This window comes from Hyla sarda, chromosome 6 (genome assembly GCF_029499605.1).
Source record: "Hyla sarda isolate aHylSar1 chromosome 6, aHylSar1.hap1, whole genome shotgun sequence".
Lineage (NCBI taxonomy): Eukaryota > Metazoa > Chordata > Amphibia > Anura > Hylidae > Hyla > Hyla sarda.
The window spans coordinates 152,378,842-152,397,674 of NC_079194.1; the positions used below are offsets into that span (position 1 = coordinate 152,378,842).

At 38.2% G+C, this 18,833-nt stretch overlaps 1 protein-coding gene across 15 annotated transcripts in view; it reads left to right on the plus strand.

Annotated features, from left to right (window-relative positions):
• ZNF469 (zinc finger protein 469) overlaps nt 1-15,843 on the plus strand; it is a 607,005-nt gene extending 591,162 nt beyond the window's left edge. For all 15 annotated transcript variants that reach the window (XM_056525555.1, XM_056525556.1, XM_056525563.1 and 12 more), the window contains one exon: nt 1,542-15,843. In XM_056525555.1, coding sequence (XP_056381530.1) covers nt 1,734-13,439 — 11,706 coding nt within the window. In that variant the 5' untranslated portion in view covers nt 1,542-1,733 and the 3' untranslated portion in view covers nt 13,440-15,843. The remainder of the gene's footprint in view (nt 1-1,541) is intronic.
• The last annotated feature ends 2,990 nt before the right edge of the window (nt 15,844-18,833 follow it).

Consider the following 18,833-nt stretch of genomic DNA (forward strand, 5'->3'; position numbering starts at 1 on the left):
GGAGGTCAGCCTTACCTCCTGAAGCTGCGCTCTTATGATCCGCCTGCCGTCGCCGATTACTCCACTCCTGGGGCCCTGATGGTGGGGATCGGGGGCCCCAGCCTCAGGTGAGGACTCCTGGCACCCGCTCTCGCCCTCTGATCTGAATTCAGTCTCAGGACCCAACCAGGCATTGTGACGGGAGGCCTGCTGAATGATTTCAGCAGTCATCCCAGTCCATTCCCCGCCTGGCGAGCAGCAGGGGCCGGAAATACTCAGGGCATATGCCCTGAGTCCTTAAGGATCGGGGATGTAGGGTGTATGCTTACGCCCTGCGTCCCCAAGAGGTTAATGACAATGCCCATTTAAGAATCGGGCCAATATTCATTTTTGCACTTTTGTTTTTTACTCCTCCCCTTCTAAAAAGCATAATGCTTTCAATTTTGCACCTACAGAGTCATATAAGGGCTTGTTTTTTTTAGGCTCAAGGGAATGATTGGGCCCTCTACAGTGCAGTTCTGCATCTTGGAGAGGAGAAGCCCCTCCCAGAAAAAGTCAGGGGTAAAGGAAGAGTAGAGATTCCTAAGAAAAGGTCTTTATAGTCCTGACAGCACATCTGTCTTTCACAAAAAATTCTTTCATTGTTGTTTGATTTTTCTATTAAACCTATAAATATCAAAAAAGACGACAATGGTGGACTTTTTTTTGTACATATGTCACAATTGGGACTGCTTTTATTAATCATAATGATTTGGTGAAGACATTATTGCTACCTAAAGGTGTTATCCCACCAACACTTTTCTCCTAAATAAATAATAAATGTATGATCAGCAGTAATCTCTACAACAGATGTCCAGAGTTTTCTTCCTGAATGTTTTGTAGGTCACACATGATCACTGCTGCTCCATTCACTCAATGGACCTGCCTCAAATACCTGACTACAGCACTAAATATCTCTGACAGTTCTATAGGCAGTAACTAGAATGGTAGTGTATGTGTGACCATCACTTAGGACAGACAGGAGTCTAGGGATCCTAGTCCTTAAAGGGGTACTCTGGTACTAAGACATCTTATCCCCTATCCAAAGTATAGGGGATAAGATGCCTGATTGGGGGATCCTACCGCTGGGGACCCCCATGATCTTTCACGCACCACCCCGTTACCCCGTTACAGCTGTCACGCCCCCTCCTATAGGCTTGCATTGAAGGGGCGGAGCATGACATCACAATACTCCGGCCCGTTGATCGGCAGTCATCAGACCCGGAGCGAACATGCTCCAGGGGCTGATGGTAACTGGGTGCTGCGTGAAAGATCATGGGGGTCCCCAGCGGCAGGACCCCCGCGATCAGGCAACTTATCCCCTATCCTTTGGATAGGGCATAAAATGTCTTAGCGCTGGAGTACCCCTTTAAAATTGATGGGGGTCCCAGTGGTAGGATCCTGATATGTGTTGAAAGTAATTAATTGATAGCACCTTTAACTTTGTTTGAAGTAAGAGAGAACACATTAAGGTTATGAAAATAATCACTTAACATCATATTGTTTTATTTTTTCTATTTTAGGTTAATCCTAGAAGCATAAAAAGAGACAATATCTACAATGAAGTTGAAGGAACAGCAATGAAAAAAGCATCAAGGGGTTGTTTGTGTGATCCTCCACCATGTACCTGAAAGAATGACCGTGTACAGTCATTATGTGAAAAATATGAGAAAGCAAAAGGTGATCGGTGCCACCTATTCCCTCTGAGTGGTACCATGACCAGGGAAACAAAGCCTGCGTATCCCATCAATGCTAAATCACCATGCTCCAAGGATGACCCTACTTTTGAACAATTTGGCAAAAAGAATTCGGCAGATAGTAAAGCTAGTGGGGCATCAGAAAAAGCTAATAGTGCCTTCATTTCTGACAAAGCAACTCTTTTAAATGGTCGAGAAAGAGAAGGTCACAGTCAAAGGGAAGCCGTGATAAGGCCTCAACAAGCAGGGAAAATAGACTTTAAATCTCTCCATAACAGGCCAAAGTTTTCTAGCGATGCTTCATGGACTAATGGTAAAAGTAGTCCTCTGTCTCCAGGGAAGAGCAGAGGTAAAGATAAAAATAAGAAGTCTGGAAAGGGAGATCGCAATCAACACCAGCTCTACAGACTCAGTATTAGTAGTTCAAGGTCCAATCCCACCATTGGGATTGCATATCCTCAGCAAAAGGTGACACCACCTAAAAAAGTAGAATTAAGTCAAGGGCCCATTTCTGGAAGTTATCGTTTTAATGTTTCAAGTCTGCCTGACAGAGAAGGAGAGGTCCATCAAGAAGACCGTAACTTTAACAGGTCACACCCAGAGCCCAGTCCTAGCCTTACCTCTACAAGCTATACCTCACAAACAGCTCCGGCATCCAGGATCAACCAAGGCTTAAAGATCCTGCCGGGTAATCTTCATGACACAGCTAACTCTAGTGGGCAGTTGCATTACTTGGAATTCCAACCAAATGGAAATACATGGCATCCATCTGATAAACATTTTACTGGTACCGGTGAATATGTCATCTCTAATCAAAAACTCTGTCCTTTTACAGAGGGCAACAAGTCAGACTATGTGCCTGGGTCATTTCCATATCCATTCCCATCACTGCAGGAGCAAGTTGGGAACACATTTTGCAATAATGGGAGTAATCAGGACTTTGTGGATGCAGCAATGGCTGCAAACCAATTAGTACACAGTACTTACTCCTTCCAGTCATCATCAAGAGAAGGTCAAGAAGATTCACAGGACAGTGGATCCTATAATACTGTTTTGCCAGACAACAGGACATATGGAATACCTTCTCAGCAGCCTCCATTCCTACATACCCAACAAGGGGTTCAGCATTCACCCACACCCCTTTGTTACACGGGACATAATGATCATGTCTCTGATCACAATGGTGCTATTTCATCTACTGGTGCTTTCTCTTCCTCTGGTGCTATAGAACAAACTCAAAGCACTTTTCAAGAAAACCAATCCGTTTTTAATTCTAGTGAGTTTAGTTTACATAATAACAGTATGCCAACATTAATCAATAAAAGGCAACAGCCATCTAAAGACTTTGTACATAATCAAAGACTCCTGACACCAGGGAGTACACTACGAAGGAATATACCACAGACTTCTCTAAGCAAAGTGCACTTCCCCGGCAAGGTCTTCAGCAGTGTAAACACAGGATCTGTGCCTTTTGATAAAAATCTTTCAAGAATACCTCAGATTTGGGATGCCGGAAACAATTTCACACCTTTGGACCAAAACTCTGTTTCATATCCTAATACTTCTGGAAATGTAATTCCATATCAATACCAGCCAAATGAGCAGAGACAAGTACTGAAAAACCAAAGGATGTCTTGGCAGCAGAGTCTAAATACACCTTCTGCAACAAACCAAAATCGCATAGAGCTATCAAGGCACATTGGCAATCACAAACCATTTCCACTCAGTAATGCTGACTGGCAAAACTTGACAAAAATTCCACCAAGTTACCATACAAAGAATACAGTTGTAGAGGGGAGTCCCACACAAAGGGCCAATATGAGCAGGCAAAATTACAGTTCAAATAATGAAATTCTGTATGATAATGCAAAGGACACAAATGATACAAGAATTAAAAGTATTTCCTATGGCATAAGCCAACCAATTCAACAATCACAAAATAACTCCAATCAGCCACTACCATTGTCAGGAAAGTCTTTTGTACCTGAATCTCCCTATGAATCACCTCTTCCATCCCCTGTTACCAACCCTGTCTCTGGTAGCACCTGCTCCTCACTTTCGCCCATGTCAAGCAGTCCAGTTAATCCGGATGAGAACCAGGTGCCCCATATCCTAACATCCTCTCCTTACTTTCACCAGCCGTGTTATCCAGCTGAAAAGCCATTTAATATGTCTGATTCATTTCTATATTCCAATACAGAACCAACCAAGACATACAATTACATACCAGAGCCTTCTAAAGAGGAACATGCATTCAAAAATCTACAAGAAAATCAATACCAAAAAATTGCCAGTGAGCCAAGTAAAGGTTGTCTTGAGAATTTTCAAAGTGAACCACCACCTCCCTATTCCTCTCACCACTTTCTTGCCAGCTCACTTAGCAGTGCAAATTTGGACCAGCTGGACGTTCTTCTAACCTGCAAACAGTGTGACCAAAATTTTGGCAATTTGTCATCTTTCTTAGATCACCGTCAGTACTGTAGTTTGAATTCAACTATCCAAACCGAAATGAAGGATTCTTTAAATGGAGGAGATATAAGAAAGTCTTCTGTTGATCAATTAAAGTGTTCTCAAATACTACCAGGAATATCCCTACACAAACCACAAATATTGTTTAATTCACATGTAACTGGTTTCAGCAAAGACTATCTTCTTGATAGTAATACCAAAGCAGATGCCAAAGAAGATTCATTAAAAAGTAACACTTTACTAAATGCCACACCACATTTATTGCCTCTGACTGCCTGTGACACCTTAGAAATGGATGATGCAAAACTGGACAGTTTAATCATAGAAGCACTGAATGGCTTAGAGTTTCAAGTAGACAATCCTGATATAGACAGCACCTTTATTGATGTTTTTGTGGATGATGATCTCACCTCTGCTAAGGCTTGTAACAATTCCCAAAAGGTGAAAGACAATAAAGTAACCAAAAAATGTCTAAATGTAGAACAAAAACTATCTCATCATAACTCAGTCTCATGCACATTACAAGAAAAATGTGATACAGATGAATCCCAACTCCAAAAGAATGTAATTAAAATGGGAAATGATAAAAAATGTACAGAGAAAGGAAGCGTTCAGAAATACTCTGTAGACACTAATTTAACAAAAAGCAAAAATATCACAAAAACTAATTTGGAAGACTGTGAATGGCAGAAATCAGAGAGTAATAATATAGGTACATCTTTACAGGAAAAAAAGGAAACAACTTTAAATAAAACTGATTTTGAATGTATAGATGGTAGACATATCAAACCTTACGAATCCCAGCAAGAGAGAATAGTGAAAAATGATCCCCAAGATCTTGCTCTGACAGAAACATCAAAGTCACGTAAGGCAAGTTTTAAAGACACAAAGAAAAAGAAAGCTCACAATGGGACTTGGAGTAAAGAGCTTATACACAAAATTGTACAGCAAAAAAACAAACTTCACAAGCTACATGTAAAGAGTAATAAAAATGTGCAATTTTCGTTGGTAACTGAGAGAATTTTTCCTCCAGCAAAAACACATCCATTTGGTGAATATGACTATATCTCAGATTCAGATGATGACCTTGCTACTTCTTTGCCAGAAAATAGCAGGATGAAATACAATTTTAATCAAGGGAGAGGAACTAGAACAAAAGTAAAGGAGCCAATATGGCGAATGGGAGAGGCCACAAGATTCCAGCTTCAAAGCAAAGATTTAAGGAATACAAATAAAGAGACAACAAACAGAATTCGGAGAAGAAACAGTCAGTCATCAAATAGCAGTGACCAGAGCACCAGTATTTCAAGTGAGACAGGGTCAAGTCCTAAAAGCACTGAACGCACAGATTCTGAAAATGAACAGGAGTGTGTGCCAAGGTGCAAAAGTTTTAGCACTCAATCTCAGAAAAATGCAGAGAGAAACTTGATAAAACCTCTACTCAGAGAAAATTCACCAGAATCGATAGTACATACAGACTTTACTAAGGGAACAAAGAGGTTTGGATCTGCTAAATTCCTACTTGCAAGTTCAAAAGTATACCAAAAGAGTAATGAAACACATTATAATGAAAATGTAAAGCTACAACAAACCACTGATTCTTCAAAGAAAAACATGAGTAAAACACATGGAATTCAGGGCCTCAAGAATGGAGAAGATGATAAACAAAGCACTTACCAAGAAGCAATGGCAGCTAGCACATTATCACAAAATGACTATGACTCTAAGTTAATGGTAAACATCGATGCTCCACCCCAACAGCATTCTTACAATTTGACAAATACTAACTACCAGGAGAAACAACTAAATTCTATCCCAGGTGAAATCAATCCAGCCTTCTGTGATGATAGTGTCAAGTACTTAAACGAAGAAATATGCAATGACAGCCAAGACTTTTCAATATCAGTGCCATGCTATAATGAAGATTCATCAATATCTATATTGCCACAACAAAAGGACAAATCCTATGGAGGTGAATGTCAACAATATCCATCCAATAAAGATGTGCATCCTCTATATAGAAATAACAGTGTATCCACTGATATTAAGCAGATATATACAAATCAAAATATGCACTCTTTTGAGAATAAATGCTCAGAACTTGGTTCTTATCCATCTGACAACAATGAAAATAAAGTTTCAGCAGACCTTTCCTTTGATTCTTCTTCTTTATTTGCAGAGTTACCTATAGCTGACTTTGAGACCCCATTGTACAACAATACAACAAGTGCAAAAGATAACTATGTTGAACTTAACCAATCTGGCAAATCAAGCAACTTTGAACAACAATTTCCAGAGTTTTTGCAAGAAAAAAGTTGGGATCTTATTGACGGAATTTCATTATCGACTGATAATGTTCCTCCATTTCATGTACAAGAAAATCAAACTACCGAGAAGTATGTTGAAAACATGCCAGTGTCCTCAGAACAAATACCATCCCTCTCAGATTACAACGTAGCATTTATTAACAACATTTCAGAAGATGAGCTAGAAATCAAAAGACTGGTAACAGAGTTAGAAAGTCAACTTCAAACAAGTAAAGTTTATAATGACACATCAACAAAAACATTACCTAAAGATCAGATTCACCAAGAGCTCACAGATTCTACTCTTACGTTAACAGAGATGACCGCCAATCCAAAACATGCAACACCTCAACTACAGGATTCTCAGCCACTTGTAAAAGTTGATAGAAGCTGTGAAAATCTCAGGAACTCTTGGACTTGTTCAGTTCAATTAGATTCTGTCACTTCTGACATCCAATGTCACAGACAGACCAGTATACTAAATGATGCTTGTATGACAGAAGGATTGGGCTCATTGGGAAATAATCACAGCCTCTCAGCTGACATGTCTGAAAAATGCTTGTCTAACCTGACAAGTCATAAAAAATGCCCAAAATATCCTGACCATGACCATCTGAAAGAGATATTAGTCCAAGATGAAGACCAACTTTCTGAAAACAATAAAAATAAAGATATTCATGAAAAAGAAAGCCAGCAAAATGATACCAAAAATCTGTCTGTCAAAGAACAGCATGCTGAAGAGCAGTATGATGACCCACCAAAGCTGGAACCTGTCCGCAGTATGACAGAAACAGATACTGTATTTGTTTTGCGAGATGTTATGTTAAACACAGCTGACACACCAGTGCACAAGAATGGTGAACCAGAAGAGAGTCTATGTGACCAACAGCTGCTGTCTACAAGTTCAGAGACTGAGTACAACAAAAAGAACTTCATTCTGCACAAGGAAGGATTACAGGACAATGACAATCCAAAAGACTTTGTCCTTCTGGACATGCCAATCTTGGTAAAGGAGGAGAATGCAATTTCTGAAAAATCCATGGTTTCAAAAGAATCTACAGAAAACCCTTTACAACAGCTACAACTATTTGTGGCAAGAACAGCCAAAAATAATGAAGAAGACATGCGCATACCATGTTTCCCAATACTACTAGCAACTTCATCAGTATCTGATTCCAAGACAGAAGCAGACAGTCCTGTTTTATGTACTGCGGAGAATACATTAACTTCTATAGACGAATCAGAGAAAAACTCAAAAGAAGTAGAGCAAAATGAGGTATTACAACTATCTGAGTGTTGCACACAGCAAGTAGACATTGAACATGCAGGCTCCAAATGTTGTACATTCTTTGAATCTTTCTGTAATAAAGCTCAGTGTAAGGACAAACAGGCAAACAGCACAGAATGCATAGAGCAGAGTATTCTTGACATTGGTACAGTTGGGTTAAGAAATGATCCTGAAAGTCTACAGTCAAAAATATTTTCCGAGGTGCAGGTAGAAAAGAATGGAAATGTCAGATGTTTTGGAGAAATTGATGGTAAGAAATTTACATCTCCTATGAAAAAGGGAAAGCCACCTAGCACAAGTTCAGAATTTGACATTGGAGCATATACAGGTAGTGGAATTACATCCACCTCAATTGTTGTTCAGGAACACTCATCTGATGTATTGGAAGCAGACAGCCTGGAAAATGGGACCTTAGAAATGAAACCATCACAAACTACCAAAATAAATTATATTAAGACTCAAGACCAGAGTAGTGATGTTTCTGTTTTTGGAACCCCAGAGAATAATCAGCAGCCTATGGATATTTTACAGAAAACAGAACTTTTGAATAATCAGCAGTCTATGGATGTGCTACAAGAAACTTCTCTGTTGAGTGAAGATAAAGGTGATCCCCCAGCCACTGGTAACAAGTCATCCACTCATATTCCTTTGCCGCCTAATACTAATGAAGTCCTATGCAACAATATGAATGATTATGAAACACATCTTCTAAGCATACCCACAGCACATTCTGTGCTTAGTTTTGATCTGCTCTCTACATCTCTGAAAGAATCATTTGCACCGCAAAAACTTTTATACACATCCGCAGATAATGAATTAGATGAAGTAGAAAGCCATTCGCTATGCAAAAACAATGAAACATGTCAAAATGAACAAGAACTGGCAAAACATTTAGAAGAAGAGATGGATATACAGATTTATCGTCACAAAGACAACATTTTGACACTAGATAATAGCCAAAAACTGTCAGAAGAGAAAGTCTTATTGGAACCAGTTGTTGAAGGAAGCATAACTCCATGTTTTTGCTCTGAGTTAGTTTGTGCACATTACAAAGGTCCACAACAAGAACCTCTTGCTAATATTATTCTTGGGTGTCAATCAATACCAACAAATAATACCTACCCAATTTATACTGGAGAAAATACTAACTATTTAACTCTGCAAAATGAAATTTTTCCTGAAACCATACAGACACCTGTAAATCCATCAATACAAGAGCAGACCAATAAGTGTGACTGGAATGATGGCTCAAATATGGAACTTGTATTTCCAAACAAGGAGGACAGGTCATCAGCTATAGCATGTGACCTCATAGGTATTGCTGATCAGGGGTTTGTAGACTTTGTAGAAAAAGCTACAGAAAAAACAGTTGGACAAATAGCCACAGGTCTCCACAACACAGATGTTGAGAAAAAGATTTCTATAGATGAACCTGACAGTAGGTGTACTAGTGATATGCACTCTGTCATAGATGGTGTTCTTCGAATTTTAGAAGGTGATAAGAGCAAAGAAATTCTCCAAAGCATTGGAATTTCACCAAAAAGTAGTCCCGTCAAAGAAAAAAAATCTGCTGGATTATCGCTAACCTGTAATATATGTTCAGTATCTTTTCGTTCAAAACCGGGACTGACAAGACACAAAGCAATTAAACATAATGGGTCACTGGCATCACAAAAAGATGGTGTGATTAGTGCTAAACTACTAAATGTTAAAAATGTAGCATATGAGTGGAATGCCAATAATGACAGTCAACACAATCTTGACACAACATCTCAGAACATAATTGCGGATTTGCTAAACCCAGACAGTAATCTTCAACCACAGATCCTAATTCCAAATGAAGAACAGAGACCTTTGTCAGCCAAAAACAGTGAAGACACTGTTATTTGTGATTCAGTTAGCAAAAATAAGTTGAATGGAAAAGTCAAGAAAAGAAAACGTAAGTCCTCAAACAAATCTACAGATTCACAAATCCCCCCTGATGATGTCTTGAACATCCTAAAAACAAATATTTTGAAGGCCATTGGACAATCAAACAGTTTCACTTCATCAGAGATAAGCTTGGGACAGTCATTAAATAAAGACATGGAACATACAGAAATCAGTTCAAAAAATAAGAGCTTAGAAACATACTCAAATGCAGTAACTATAGATGACGATGAAAAGCTTGTAAGTGATGTATTAGACATGCAAATGAATGGTGAAAGCTTGCTCCAAGAACAAACATGGGCAAAAAACCCGAACAGTCACAATGAACAGTTTATAAATGACTGCAAGATTCAACCTGTGGAGACCATGTTGGTTAATGATCAAGGTTTAATAGATGAAAGGAAGGATCATTCGGTAGGAGCTGATCAAGTACAAAAAGAAGTTGAAGTTTCAAACACGCTCAAAGAAACAGTACCTGACTTTCATATGTTTTTTGATGATGACAATACATTTTCCCAGTTATTTCCTAAAGATGATCATTTTATTAGGAGAAAATGTACTCGTGTTTATGGGAAAAGAAACAAGAGACATACCCCACCTTTCGAATCAGATTTCAAACACATAGATATAGCTGAACAATGCCATACTCCACAAATAAATTACTCAAGTGACTACAGGAACATTTCCCTTGAATCAACTTTAAAGAGCAGTCATTTTTCTAATCCAAATGAACACCTGGCCCATTATGAACCCCTTAGTCCTTCAAAGGAAACCAGTGAGGACGATGAAAGCAAAATACTCTCTTTTGTATGCCAAAATCAGAAAAACATGAATGTTCCACTGCTTACTGATAGGATTGAAAATGAGAAAGACAGAGATTTGTCCCCTCATATTACCCTTTACAAGCCATCTGCTGAAACTTCAGATTTGTCAGTAGAAATGAGCCCAGACATTAGAGACTTACAAACAGAAGATATTCTTGGCTGTAATGCTAGTGATGAAATAGGTCTTCCCGAGGTCCCTACTATTGACATGAAAATGCTCAGTAAAAAGTTTGATATGAGAGAGCTATCATTTTTTAGTGCTTGTGGAGATGACTCTGACCAATCTGATATAGAAATATCGGATATTAACCAAACGCCAGAAAAACGCAAAAAGAATAACAAAAATAAAGTAAGCGACAAGAAGCAGCCAAGAAATCACACCAATACAAAAATGAAAAGTAAGGACAAGCAATATAAATGCAAAGTGTGCTTCCAGTGGTTTCTGACTTTAGGCGAACTAGATTTTCATAAGCTAACTCATAACCCTTCTCCTCCTCCAACCTGTTACATGTGTGTTCAACGCAAGTTTAGTTCTCGTGAACAGTTAAGAGATCACCTGAAAGAAAAGCATGCAAAAAATAAAGCAGGACTCTGGATTTGTGGAATGTGTTTAAAGGAAATATCTGATGTATGGATGTATAATGAGCACTTAAGAGAGCATGCTACTCAATTTGCTAGGAAAGGCCAAGCACAGAAATCTGTCATGGGTATTCCAGGCTGTTTTGGAGGTGACAGTATGGTACGGACATTCCTCAGTACCTTTATATACAGGACACCAAGTGCATTATCAAAGATTTCAGAAGCAGATGATAAAGGTGTGTTGAATAAAAGACAAGATCAAAAAGAACACAAGGGTGAAGAGGAAGTGATTGGTGAAAAAGAACCAGAGAATATTATCAATGTTGTTCCACCTGCCCCAATTCAACAAGTAAAACTTTCAGTTAGTCCTTCAATAGACAATTCTCAAAAGAGTGATGCAATTTCCAAGAATGCAGCTATGCATCCTCATTGTAAAGATCCCTCCAGAGATTGTCACCACTGTGGAAAGCAGTTCCCTAAACCCTTTAAACTACAGAGGCACCTTGTTGTCCACAGTTTGCAAAAAATGTATCTTTGTCACATATGTCCAAAATCTTACCAGGAAGCACAGGAGTTGAGAAGTCATCTTAACAGTGAGCATCAACTAGCAGAAAAGTCAGAAATAAAGCATACCACACTCTATGCATGTGAGCTTTGTGCCGATGTTATGCATGTGATAAAGAAGTCGTTCATCTGTAGTACATGCAATTACACATTTTCTAAAAAAGAACAGTATGACAGACACATGGAAAAACATCTAATTGGTGGAAGTATGACTTTTAAATTCAGAGGCGTGACCAGGCCAACAATTTCTGGAAAGGAGCTCAAGCATAAAATAAAAGAGTCTCCTATATACAATGACATCCCCCCTCCAAAAAAGTCAAAGACTTCTACTTATTCTCACACATGTGCAGATGTCGAAGCTATTGACAATACCGATCTTTCTGAATGTCCCAAACTTTCACCTGGAGTGATTTTTGATGAAATGATAGATGAGAATAACGAAAAAGAACATGAAAGCACAGTAAAAATGGAAGAGATACCGATGGATGCTCCAGAGCTCCAAGCTGAAGGAATGAAAGAGCAGCTTAAAGGCATTACTGAAGAATGTCCAGAGTCTCCTAAAATTTGTGACCTAAAAATAGGCAAGAAAGAACATTATGGTATAACTAATGACACAGTAGCCACTATAGAATCTTCTGTGTGTACAGAGGAAAATTTTGCTCCTCACGAGCGTAATACTGAATACACTGACACTAAAGATAAGCCTACAGATGGTTATCCAGGAGGTAAACTAGGTGAACCAACAGAAATACAAACCTCTCAGACCAAAGTAGACAATGGTCTCACTAATCTGCTCACAGAAGAACCTGACAATTTATTTACTTCTGTTAAAACAGTACCACCATCTATTGACACTCATGGAGAGCTCCAGTTGTTACTGCATAAAGATGTGGAGGTTGATAAAGCAGAAACCAATGAAAATAAGACAATTGTTTCACTTTCTCCAAGTAAAAATTCACTAATGACCGAAAATGACACTGTATTAAAAGGTTTGAAAAAGAATAAGTCATCCATCCATCCAACAGAAAAAAGTGGTACAGAATATCCCAGTGAAGAGTTACTTAAAATCTTTACACCAAAAGTAAAGCAAGATTGTTCTGTATCAAGGGATATGAAGGAAACAAATACATCCCAAACAAAAATAGCAAAAAAAGATCTGACTGTGAATTTCTCAAAAAATAACACAGATTTTAAGATGCTGGACAAGTTGTCAGGAGCTCTGTGCCAAAAACTGCAGCAAAGGAAACGTAAGGAACAAAAACTTTCTGTCAATAAAAGCAATGCAGCATCACAGGAGAATCTAGCAGAAGTCAAAAAGAAAAAGAATAAAACTGTAATGACTGTAAAGACTGAATCTTCTGTTAATGTAAAAAAGTCAGAATGGATAAGTGGTTTTCTGGACGCAAAGGATGAAACTCCAGGCACCCGGCCTCACCTGAAGCCACATACTGGAGGAATTGGTAGTCAATTCAAAAAGCCTGTATTGGACGCACACAACCAGAAGAAACTGAACGCGCAGTCTGTCAATGGGGAGTACAGGAACAAAAGAACTACTGTTACTAAAAGTAATCATCAGTTCTCTCCAAAAAGCTCTGCCCTGTCTTCAAACAGCACTTCATACAAACGCAAAATGGGGCACAACACGAAACCCACTGAGCCATCAAACTATAGGACAGCTGAATCACAGAATAATTTGCTAAGCCAACTCTTTGGACAGAAACTAACTAGCTTTAAAATTCCTTTGAGAAGGGATGTTACAGAATGACATTAGGTGATTTCTGTCCTCAAAAAAAAAAAAAAAAACATATGACATTTTTCTTATTGATGCATTCCCTAAGCTTTGCCAAACTTGCACTGCCTCCATTGTAAAAAAAAAAAAAAAAAGTACCTTTGTGCTGTAATCTACTTTGATGCGTTGGATTCATTATGCTAATGTTGGAACATGCATATGAACTCTACAGAACCAGCGTTTTTATTTCCTTGGACTAGCATAACAGTCAAAAGTTGTCTTCTTCTGTTGTATATAGTTTCTTTTTTTGTTAAGGATGAAGAGCTGGGGTTAAAAGATCAAAATAATTTAACCTGTTCTCTTCAATAAAAAATAATTTGCATTGTACACAGAATATCTCTAGAATTGTATATTATTGTGTTAATGCATATTCGATTTATATAGATTGAAAAAAATGAAAGGTTTAAAAAAAGTATAGGATGAAATTTATCTTAAAATTTATTTTGTTGCCTGGTCAACTAGCCATGATGGCAGGTTCAATTTATTAAATACACATTACTTGCACGTATGGCAATATCAATGGTTTTGGAAAATGCTAAGTAATTCATAAACAGATATTCTTTAGAAATAATGTCCAAACATTGACAGAAAATATTAAACTAGATCTGTCTGTTACAAGATGGGGGAATGTTGATACTACAGGCAATGTACCAGTTTGTAGTAGGCTGAATCTCTTCAGTCATCTTACAAATGCCCTCTGTTACATATAGTTGACAGATGTATTCATGTGTTCTTTGAAAAATAGAGCATTATTTTGCAAGAAGATGTACTATACAATACACTGTATCAATGTTTTCTAAGAAAATCTTTCCTGGCTTTTATGTATGCTGCCTGATAAGTTTCATTAATAACAAAAAAAAGGGCTATAAGCAAAATACAACTGATACAACTAAAACATAACATATGTTCAATCAGCTGCCTTTACACTGACAAAGAAATGACAAAACATAGCATAGTACCGTATATAACTTTTATTTTAAAAGCCATCATCAAACTGCTATGAGCTGGGAAACTTAGTACTTGTAATTGCACTAGTGAGTCGCTTGTAACTCACAATCACTGGAGGGAGCACAGTGGCTGCACCCTCTTACACATGGTTGTTTTTATCATTGGGTAGAGTAACTTATTTCTCTTTGTAAAAAGAATCAAACAACATTCACATTCTCTGCCAACAGAGAATGAACATTCACAACTCTGCTCTGGGAACAAATACACATATTGGGCCTCATTTACTAAGAGTGTCTGGTTTTTTCTAGTGGGAAATGTTGTTTCAGACTTGCAGGTTTCCACCCTATTTACTATGGGGATCACAGATTTACAAGTCGGGAAAATATTTTTACCAGCTTTTTCTAGGTGGATATTTCCAGCCATTTATTCACAGGATTTTCTGTGAATGCAATAGTAAATAGGTCGGGTTGTGAAACCACGCCCCTTTTGGACCAGCCATGCCCCTTTGTGACTTACCACGCCCCCTTTTTGGTTTTTCCCAATGTCGGGTTAGTTGGATTTTCCTGTCTCACAGTGACATGTCTCAGACACTGTGCACCAAAATAACTTGGAAAAACGACATGCTTTATTACATAGCCAACACCATACTGTACGGAAAAGCTTTACCAATACTGTTTGAACATATGCTTCCTATGAAACACTCACGTATCAGAATATACAATTTCTGTGACCACTGAAAAAAATAAATTTTTAGTATTTTGCTACCCTTTTACTAAAACAATTAAAATGTGCCTTCTCAGTCTCTGGTAACAAGCCTTAACAACCGCAATGCTGCAGACACTTCAGAAGAACTTGGGGTGTCCTATCTTTGAAGGACTTTATATTAATATTATATTCTTGACAATCTTACTGTAACTCATCCAGAATCTAATGCTTAATGATATCCATGGTGCTATTTGTTCATAGTTCAATTAATGTGAAAACAAACTGAAATGTTCATTGTCCAGTGCCGGAACAGTGTTAAAATCACTCTCCCTCTAGCTTTTTTTAAGCCTATATGCAACTATATTTACTATATACAGAAAGACATAAAAACTCAGGCACAATGGACAGTTTCTCTGGTTCAGCTTAAAACCTCTAAGAGACCTTAGTATCCTAAAGCACTGATGTAGCTTGTGAGACCAGAGTATTCTTCCAGCACAGAACCCTGAGAAATGTACCAACATGCAAGGCCTTAACTTGTTTATATGTATCATTAAAGAACATTGTATTTTATAAAGTATATTCTAGTTATTTGGTGCAATGACTAATACAAAAGATTTTATTTTGATATGTGTGTCCAAAAAAGAGCAGAAAGAGCATAATGCATTTTTATATCATTATTTTGTATGACTTAAAGTGCCTCTTTATATTGTTGTTAAATAAAATATAAGATAAAGAATGTCTGGTTATTTCTCATTGTATATAAACTATTAGCATTTGCATCTAACAAACCTTATCAACTGAAAACTGCAGTGCATGCTATGTTTGTAGATAGTTTTATTTTGTTTGTTTGTATGTAAGCCATTTTTCTGTTTTTTCACTTTTTTTTAAGCCAAAATCTTAACAACCAGAACTGGAATCAGCACAGTAAGAATTATAGAGGAAAGATTTGCATGTTTTTCTGTAACTTGAATCCATTCCCAGCTGATCTATATATAAGGCTCAAATAATGCCACAAAAAAGTAGTGGGAACATAGCTTAAAGGGGAACTCCGCCCCTAGACATCTTATCTCCTATCCCAAAGGATAGGGGATAAGATGTCTGATCACGAGAAGGGCAGGGCTGTCATATCACAATACTCTGAGCCCTGTATCGCCCGTCATCAGGCACGGAGCCATGTTCGGGACCCCCCGCAATCACACATCTTACTCCCTATTCTTTGGATAGGGGATAAGATGTCTAGAGGCAAAGTACCCCTTTAAGCAGTATAGGAAATGTAGTTGATAACACAAGCCACTAAGGTCAAAGACACAAAAAATAATCCTGTCTAGAAAGTCCATGAACACAAAGAAACACATTCAATGGTATGTTTTTGCCACTCATTTTATTAGAAATTGCACAAAGACTGTATGTCTCAACTGTTCAGAAAATGTAAAAAAACAACATCAGCGCTTAGAGGACAGGTATGCAGCAACAATATCAAAATAAATCAATATCCAAAATGACTCACTCTGATTGGGGGACCAGAGATACTTCCACATAATCAATTCCTTCCATAAGTTATCCTTTTTTCATAGAAAGTTTTTTTTAATACAGACAGTAATAAACAGCCTTAGAGTAATGCAGGTATGCAGCAGGTTTTGAAAGGTTTTCGGCTAAGGAGCCTCCATCCTCAAGCATAACAAAATAATAAATAGATCAGTGTAAATACAGTTAACTTATCAATGGTGTTTGGACATGTCACGTCTGGCCGCAGTGGAGCACAATTCCACATCACTAGATGCCAGAAGTGACGATAAACACATCACATCTGGCGACTGTGGAATGCTGCTAGAACATAACCCAGTGCCAGAAATGATGAGTCTCGCACCCCACCAAACAGCGGTGTGATCCATGTTATACCTGATGCTATCTGAACCCCTTCAAGGTCAGACTGAAATCTCCCACCAGGAGCAAGGTTATTTGACATGCAATAAAACAAATTATCAATCAATATCTCTGTTGTAATACAAAATACATTATATAAATGCTTGAGTGTCCCTTCGGGTTGTGCTATATTGGACGTACCATTATAGGGGTAGAGAACTAAACCCATAGCCCATCCTTTTCCTCTCTTCAACCCATTTAATTGTCTAAATATGATTCATTAGCTATATATATATGGAGCAGTTTCCTCTCTAATACAAAGATGCACCTTGTTAGTATATGAACTAGTCCATCTTTGTATTAGAGTTGTAGCGATCATGCCTGCTCTCCATCATACTGCCGAAGATGCCGGTTAGCGTCTTGGTAGTGATGACGACCAAGATGCCCCCGATCCAGTGAAGTTTAACTCCTTTCCCACTAAGCCAAGATTCCTTACCAATGGAGCCTCAAAAGCAGATTTTTATGTCAAACCACTTCAAATTTAGACTGGTTCAATAGTGTTACCCACCCTTCTCTGCAGTCGCATTTCACTATTGAAAAACGAAAAAAGAAAAACGCTGGGGCGCTCCCTAGTGTAGTACTGTAAAAAGGTATTAACCCTCCACCACACCACTGGTGCTTTTCTACCCTTATTTAATTGAGCTGTATAATAGTAACTAACATCCCAAGTGTATACATTGTGAATTGCCTCCACAGTATGCAGCACGAGGATCTTGTGGGGTGAGGATCAGTAATGGAAGTAGCGAGATAGGAAGAAAATTAGGGTCTAGTACTAGTGCTGGGTATGCACAAGGTCGCCACTGCTGTCAGTCACAGTACAGGATCTGCATTGTAGTCCTGCTGTATTTGTCTACGAACATCTTGTGGTAGGGTTCACTGTTAAACCTGAGGAAGGCATGAACGAGCACCGAAACTCATTGTCCATTTTCCTTTTTTTTATTGAATAAATCTTTATTTCTTGTGCAACTGTGGTGATTTAAAACCTCATTGTGTATATCCAGCACAATCCATTTCACTACTGAATGTGGACCTGAAATTGGTGTCTAAGATTTTGGCAGACTGACTGGCCATTTTATTACCATAGTTAATTTCTTTTTATCAAGTCGATTTTGTACTGGGCCAGTCGGCATTGATTCATATACAAAAGGTGATGGCTGTTTTGGACGAGATCCCAAGTTCTCATTTGCATCCCTCCTAGTCATATTGTCGATTGATGCTGAAAATGCCTTAGACAATGTGAGTTGCTGATGGTTAAAGCAGGTGCTTACAAAGAAGGGGCCGAACTGGATCATTTCTCAAATATTAAAAGCATTGTATTGTGCTCTTCACATCAAAATTAACTGCACAGAACTTGTTTTGGGCCAAGACAGTTTTTGGAACATTTGTTGGCACGTTTAAGCTATTTGCAGGCAGGGCTGGCTTGCTGTTATGGAGCACGAGACAAGACATGGTACCACTGTACCAGATTCCCTGCTTCTTTCCCCAGGGGGAAAACTTATCAAGCTGTGCTTATGTACACTGGGAAAAATTTATCAAAACCTATGTAGAGGAAGAGTGGAGCAGTTGCCCATGGAAACCAATCAGATTTTTTCAATTTTCACAGGTCTTTCTCTGCACAGTTTTTGATTATTCTCCCCACCACTGTTTTCCATGTTGTAAGTGTTTCTTATGTGTGACACATTTATTATACTATCACAGGGGGGTTGATAAATTTGGCTCACATAAGCAAAAACAATAAATCATTTTAGAGCACCAATTTTTTAGCATACATAAGCAAAAACCAATAAATGACTT